We start from the raw sequence: 7,091 nt of genomic DNA, 5'->3' as shown, positions 1-7,091 counted from the left end.
GCCGATCCGGCGATCCACAGCGCAAAGTTGTTGTATTTCCTCAGCGACCAGCACGGATCAGCTCTAGGCATGACGAAGCGGATATCGTCCTCTTTTGGAAGGCCAAACAAAGTAGTTTCACTTTCACAACAAAACACACCGCGTCTCCACAACATGGTGGCGGCAGCAACAATACTACAGCAAGTATAAAAGTTATGTCTTCTTTCTTTGCGTGAACATTTGGATGGTGTTATGCAAATCTTCCCACACAGTGACGTAGATATGTGGGGGCGTGTTTAAATGAGGCGTTTTAGGAGGGTGTGGACGAGTCTTAACTTTTATAAAGAATATCTCTTTGGGTTTGAGACTTTAGTCTTTGCAACTTTAGGGATCTTATCTATTCACGAACAGCTTGTAACACTCCAAAGAGAAAGGAAAACTTGAAATCGCATCATATGGCCCCTTTAAGACCACTGTAATTTTCATTTAACATCCATGGAATGATACATTGCACCAAGCTTGTTACAGAATCATGACTTGAATGCAATTATGTTCACAGGAAGTCCTTTGCAGTTTTATGTAGATGTAATGAACAGTGGAATGGTCACAGCCTATGGACCTGGTCTGTGCCATGGGACAGTCAATAAACCAGCCACTTTTACTGTTGTTACCAAGAATGCTGGACAAGGTACATAAAGGTTTTGCTTTGCATCAAAGCAAATGTAAATATTTTTTATAAAAAAAAAAGAAAACGTAACAATTAGTCCATTTTGTTTGCCCTTCACAGGTGGTTTGTCCCTTGCTGTAGAGGGTCCATCTAAAGCAGAAATCAGTTGTAAGGACAATAAAGATGGCACCTGCACTGTGTCCTACTTTCCCACTTCACCTGGCGATTACAACATCATCGTCAAGTTTGATAACAGTCATATTCCTGGCAGCCCCTTCACAGCAAAGATCACTGGTATGACAATTGTCAGTGGCAAATCCTTTAAATATGAAAACGTACTTACAGGCTGTGAGTCAGCATTATTTGTCAGCATCATAGACTGTATAGGGTCAGCATGCACGCCGAAGGGGAAACAGGGGAACTGAATTCACCGGAACACCGATATTGTAGGCTACTCTCCCAGGAAACAGTCCTCGTTCTCCTTAAAAGAGAGGGTCCATCTAAAGCAGAAATCAGTTGTAAGGACAATAAAGATGGCACCTGCACTGTGTCCTACTTTCCCACTTCACCTGGCGATTACAACATCATCGTCAAGTTTGATAACAGTCATATTCCTGGCAGCCCCTTCACAGCAAAGATCACTGGTATGACAAGCACTCTGACCTGGCAAAAATAGCTAAACTCTTGCACATGGTGACTTACCATCCTCTCTGTTAATGTGTCATGTCCATGTAGGTGACGATTCACTCCGAAGATCTCAGATGAACGTTGGCACGGCCGCAGATGTCTCACTGAAGATCACAGAAACAGACCTGAGCTATCTGACAGCTAGCATTAAAGCTCAATCAGGAAAGGAGGAACCGTGCCTGCTGAAGAGACTGCCCAACCGGCACATTGGTAAGCACGTAAAAGGCCATAAAATGCTTTCTGCATATACTACATTTGCATTAAATAATCTCTGCTCTCCTTGCCTCACTAGGTCTCTCGTTCACCCCAAAGGAAGTGGGGGAGCATGAGGTCAGTGTGAGGAAGAGTGGGAAACACGTGAACAACAGCCCTTTTAAGATTATGGTAGGGCCATCTGAAATCGGGGAGGCCAGCAGGGTCAAGGCTTTTGGTAAAGGTCTCGTTGAAGCACATACCTTTGAATTGGCCGAGTTCTTTGTGGACACTAGAAATGCTGGTATGTTGTTGCAGTTCTTTTGCACTTAGAGTTGTTTACGCATGATTTCAAACAGTGTTGGGGAAGTTACTTTTAAAAGTAATGCATTACAATATAGCGTTACTCGCTAAAAAGTACCTCATCTGGGCTCATCTGGGGTTGCTTGTTTGTTTTTAATATAAAACAAAGTTCTGTTTTGGCAAATGTAAAAGTCCTTTCACACCAAAAGTGAAAAGAATAAGCCTCAGCAGCAGAAAATGTAAATTCACATCTGTACAGTAGAGGGCGCAGCCAAACAAACCTTTCAGCTGTGCTGCTTTTCTGGACTGCATGAAGAATAGGATGCAAAAGAATAAAGTGCACCACTGTTTATCTAAAGTCATTTTTGCTTATTAGTATGGTTGAACTGGATCATCGAAGGTCAGCAGCAAAGACAATGATTAATAAAATGAGATTAAATACATAAAGATATTTTCATGTAAATTAAAATATAATGCGTTACTTTACTAGTTACTTAAAAAAGTAATCTGATTACATAACTTGCGTTACTTGTAATGCATTACCGCCAACACTGATTTCAAATTGAAACCTAATGCAATACCCCTAATTAAAATGATTTTCACACCATCTTGGTTTTAAAGGATATGGAGGACTTGGATTGTCAATTGAGGGTCCAAGTAAAGTAGATATCAATTGTGAGGATATGGAAGATGGAACATGTAAAGTGACATATTGCCCCACTGAACCGGGCAACTACATCATCAACATCAAGTTTACAGACAAACACATACCAGGTTACTTTTCAGTGTTTCTTTACAACGATATACTCATGTAGACTGGCAGTTGACAATAGTAGAGATTTGTAACAGTTTGTTTGCTCGTCCCACTCCGTAGGAAGCCCTTTTACAGTGAAGGTAACAGGAGAAGGAAGGATGAAGGAGAGTATAACGAGAAAACGGCAAGCTGCCTCTGTTGCCTCAGTAGGCAGTGCATGTGACCTAAACCTCAAAATCCCAGGTAAAAACAATTGTTAGTATATACAATTTAAAAAAAAAAGGATTTAAATGGAATACAATAAACTGTTACAGAGTTAGCCAGGGTGTCTGAAAACTTTTTAAACAACTAAAATTTCCGAAAATCTCTCCGATGCATTTCTACACAGGAAACTGGTTTCAGATGCTGTCAGCACAGGAGCGCTTAACTCGTACCTTCACACGCAGTAGCCACTCTTACACACGTACAGAACGCACAGAAATCAGCAAGACCCACGGAGGTGAGACTAAGCGGGAGGTACACGTAGAAGAGAGTACACAGCTTGGCGGTGACCCTTTCAGAGATGTTTTTGAGTCCTTACTGGGAAGAGAACGACTGGGTAGCTTTGGTGCAGTAAGGCAAGAGGGTAAGGATAAACCATTATTAAGCTCCCTCCCTCCCTAAAACACCCCTAGCTTTTGTTTTATCGGTTACCTTCATTGGTTTTCCCATTTCCAGCTGACACAGAGATTCAGGGAATGACAGCCCAGGTGACCAGCCCTGGTGGAAATGTAGCCGATGCAGAGATTGTTGATAGCGGGAACAGTACCTACAGAGTCCGCTTCGTACCTGCTGAAATGGGTTCTCACACAGTCAACGTCAAATACAGGGGTGAGCATGTCCCTGGAAGCCCCTTCCAGTTCACAGTTGGGCCCCTTGGGGAAGGAGGCTCTCACAAGGTCCGGGCTGGAGGCACAGGCCTAGAGAGAGCTGTCGCAAAAGTTCCTGGTATGTTTTAAACACGTTTTGTTTTCTTCCGATTTTTTGTATTGACAAATACTGTGATAGATTTTCCTCTCATCTTCTGCATCTCTCTTTTCATTACTCTGTGATAGCTGAATTCAGCATTTGGACAAGAGAGGCTGGAGCAGGCGGTCTGTCCATTGCTGTTGAGGGTCCAAGTAAGGCTGAAATCTCCTTTGAAGACAGAAAAGATGGATCCTGTGGTGTTATTTACATTGTGCAGGAGCCAGGTGAGGTTTACAACAGAACTCGCTATGATTTGAGTTATACCTATTTTGCAAATCCAGTTGAAATCATTGCGCTCCCGTTCTGCATTTCTTCTCTCAGGTGACTATGAAGTTTCCATCAAGTTCAATAACGAGCATATCCCAGATAGCCCCTTCATTGTTCCTGTTGCTACATTGTCTGATGATGCACGTCGACTTACTGTTACAAGTCTTCAGGTATAAGCTCCACGGCTAAGCACAACCGCTCTATGCCTTGCAGAACAAACAGGAATGCTTAGATTAACAAACCATACATCAATGGAAAGATTATTTATTCAGCTTTCAGATGTATAAATCTCAATTTCAATAAATTGAACCTCATGACTGGTTTTGTGGTCCAGAGTCACATATTACAAATGATGGTAGTAACTACAGCAACAGTAAAACACAAGCTTGCCAGAACAACTCTTTTTGCTCTTTGAGTCATGGCTGAGTTATCTTTATCCATGAGCTGTAATTGGACTCCATGTCTATCCAGGGCCATGCTATTACTTTATTGAGCAGGGATTACGTGTTCTATCTATTTATCTACCTATCTGTCAATCTCTCTGTCTGTGCATGAATGTATTGCTGTGCATTTGAGTGGGAAATCAAACTTTCATTCCTCTTTTCACGTGCAGGAGAAGGATTTGAAGATTAATCAGGAAGCCTCATTTGCGGTTCAGAGGAATGGGGCGAGAGGTGTCATAGATGCAAAAGTTCACGCCCCCTCTGGTGTAGTAGAGGAGTGTTATGTGACTGAACTGGATAGCGGTGAGTTGTAGACCTGTTGATTTTTTGTTTTAAGAACACTGCTGTCATGCATTCAAATATGGCGAATGTAACTTTCATTGAATAGGCAACACTTAATTGTTCTAACATCATGATTCCCTCCTTTTCCTAGACAAGAATGTAATTCGCTTCATTCCACGTGAGAATGGCGTTCATTCCATTGATGTGAAGTTCAATGGAAGCCATATACCAGGAAGCCCATTCAAAGTACGTGTCGGAGAAGCAGAAAGCGTTGGAGATCCAGGAATGGTGACTGCCTTCGGTCCAGGACTTGAGGGTGGACGCACAGGTACTGGTCCAGGATTTAGTATAAAGTTGCTGTAGGTTTTCTTGCTCAGTCAGTTCTACATTACTAGCTGATCCAACTGTAATCTTGTGTTCTTACCATTCTGTAGGGGCCCCCTCTGAGTTTGTCGTTAACACATGCAAGGCTGGTTCAAGTGCCTTATCTGTTACTATTGACGGTCCCTCAAAGGTCAAAATGGACTGCACTGAGTGTCTAGAAGGTTACAAAGTCTCTTATACACCGATGGCGCCAGGAAACTACCTTATATGCATCAAATATGGTGGTCCACAGCATATTGTTGGCAGTCCCTTCAAAGCAAAGGTTACAGGTAGGATTGATTAAACTTCCTTCTTCAATGTAAAGGAATGTCCCCTGACTTTTTTGTTGGTAATCAATATTATGCCCCAAATGCTGTAAATTGAACCAGGAACAATTTCTAAATCATCAGACTTCCAGTGTATTTTTTTCAGGTATATAAGATTTGTGCAAGTGCAAGAGTTGTGGCCGTGGATGTAAACACGTCTGTCTTTTGCTGTAGGTATGCGTCTGTCTGGAGGCCACAGTCTACATGAAACTTCATCAGTCATTGTGGAGACGGTTACCAAAACCTCAAAGATGGCAGGAGCTTTCAGCTCTCTGTCCAGCTCCAAGTCAACCTCAGATGCCAGTAAGGTTGTATGTCATGGTGCCGGCCTCTCCAAAGCCTTCGTGGGTCAGAACACTTTTTCCGTTGACTGTAGTAAAGCAGGTAAAATAAAGCTGATAATGGTTTAGCACCAACAAAATACAGTTATACAGGATATTTATTTATTTATTTTTTTCCCTTTAAGGAACAAACATGCTAATGGTTGGCATCCATGGTCCTAGAACTCCATGTGAAGATGTGGCTGTTAAACACATGGGAAACAAGCTTTACAATGTAACCTACACAGTGAAGGAGAAAGGAAACTATGTTGTTATTGTCAAATGGGGGGATGAAACTGTACCAGGAAGTCCCTTCCATGTGAGTGTTCCCTAAACAGGCTTATACCTCTAGATTTCCTAATCAAGAAAAAAAAAACTACTGAATTGAACAACAGTTGCTAAATTTAGGAGAGGAAAAAAAAACTATATATATTAACTTTCTCGCTGAGGAAAGCTTTATGTCAGAGGCTGATCTTAGAAGGTGCTGCCTTTTATTTAATGTTAACCTGTTTGACGCAAATGCATTTTAATACAGTTTTGGATGCCACAATGTACCATTTATCATGAAAAGAGAGAAGAGTTGTAATTAATAAAAAGGAATAAAGGAACAGTTCAATTAAATGTCAATGAATGCCACTTTTGTTTAATCACCAAAAGAGGAAATTTATATTTTACAGAGGGAGATTTGTTGTTCTCAAGGGCACTTTTGTTGGTCAGGGGAAATCATAGCAATATGATTTTGTGTTCTGATGTTTTCAACAGTGTATAGATGTATCCAGTGCTTTTATATGCTTTATAGAATGTAATTTTGTTATCTTAACCAATTATTTAATATGCATTTGGAAAACGTAAATAATGAATAAAACTAAGTGTGTTGATTTTTTCTGTTCACAAAAAACTAAACAAAGCAGCAAATATTTTATGTATTTGTGTCATGTATTCAGTCATATAATGTATTCAGTTTAATGTCTTAATATTAATGTATAGTAGTCACTCTGTATTCTCAGGTGAATCCTATATTTGTTTTAGTCCTGAAAATATAATTTTAGGTTTGTATTAGCTATACAGTATACATATCTACCATGAACATTTGAAATGAGAACGCAGAGCAGTATGCAAACCAGTTATCTGTCCTGAAAAAGTCTTTAAATACTTTTTCAGGACAGATAACTGGTTTGCATGCTGCTCTGCATTCTAATTTCAAATGTGCATTTCTCTCTTAATGTATTATTCATACTGAATGTGATATTGGGTGAACCCAGTTTGTCAAATACAAACATAGGTAATGCTATATGGCTCCCAACCTGGAAAAACCTTCTTGGCAACTTTAGGACTCTGAAACACTGTAAATCTAGACCAGGAGACACCAAATTTAAACCACTGAAAATAATCTGGTCATACTCAAATGTTTCTAGTTAATGAACTCTTGACCACATAATTGTTTTAACAAACATACACCATACACACATTTTGTGCTAAAGTTAATTTGGTTTTATGCCT

General features: G+C 40.4%; 1 protein-coding gene across 3 annotated transcripts in view; it reads left to right on the top strand.

The window, feature by feature from the left end:
* The window catches only part of LOC107728418 (filamin-C-like), a 26,307-nt gene extending 19,809 nt beyond the window's left edge, over positions 1-6,498 (top strand). For 2 of the 3 annotated variants that reach the window (XM_016538578.1, XM_016538576.1), the window contains 15 exons: positions 539-667; positions 767-940; positions 1,382-1,543; positions 1,626-1,829; positions 2,450-2,602; positions 2,703-2,825; positions 2,971-3,207; positions 3,300-3,569; positions 3,677-3,814; positions 3,912-4,027; positions 4,471-4,603; positions 4,734-4,910; positions 5,017-5,235; positions 5,446-5,655; positions 5,738-6,498. In XM_016538578.1, the coding sequence (XP_016394064.1) occupies positions 539-667; positions 767-940; positions 1,382-1,543; positions 1,626-1,829; positions 2,450-2,602; positions 2,703-2,825; positions 2,971-3,207; positions 3,300-3,569; positions 3,677-3,814; positions 3,912-4,027; positions 4,471-4,603; positions 4,734-4,910; positions 5,017-5,235; positions 5,446-5,655; positions 5,738-5,925 (2,633 nt within the window). In that variant the 3' untranslated portion in view covers positions 5,926-6,498. Of the gene's footprint in view, positions 1-538; positions 668-766; positions 941-1,179; positions 1,291-1,381; positions 1,544-1,625; positions 1,830-2,449; positions 2,603-2,702; positions 2,826-2,970; positions 3,208-3,299; positions 3,570-3,676; positions 3,815-3,911; positions 4,028-4,470; positions 4,604-4,733; positions 4,911-5,016; positions 5,236-5,445; positions 5,656-5,737 lie in introns of all 3 variants that reach the window. The other variant, XM_016538577.1, reaches the window with a different exon arrangement.
* Positions 6,499-7,091: the final 593 nt, after the last annotated feature.

This window comes from Sinocyclocheilus rhinocerous, unplaced genomic scaffold (assembly GCF_001515625.1).
Source record: "Sinocyclocheilus rhinocerous isolate Xijiao unplaced genomic scaffold, SAMN03320098_v1.1 scaffold126, whole genome shotgun sequence".
In the NCBI taxonomy this organism is placed as follows: domain Eukaryota; kingdom Metazoa; phylum Chordata; class Actinopteri; order Cypriniformes; family Cyprinidae; genus Sinocyclocheilus; species Sinocyclocheilus rhinocerous.
The sequence above is the reverse complement of the archived record's forward strand: the minus strand, read 5'-3'. Positions and strand labels throughout refer to the sequence as shown.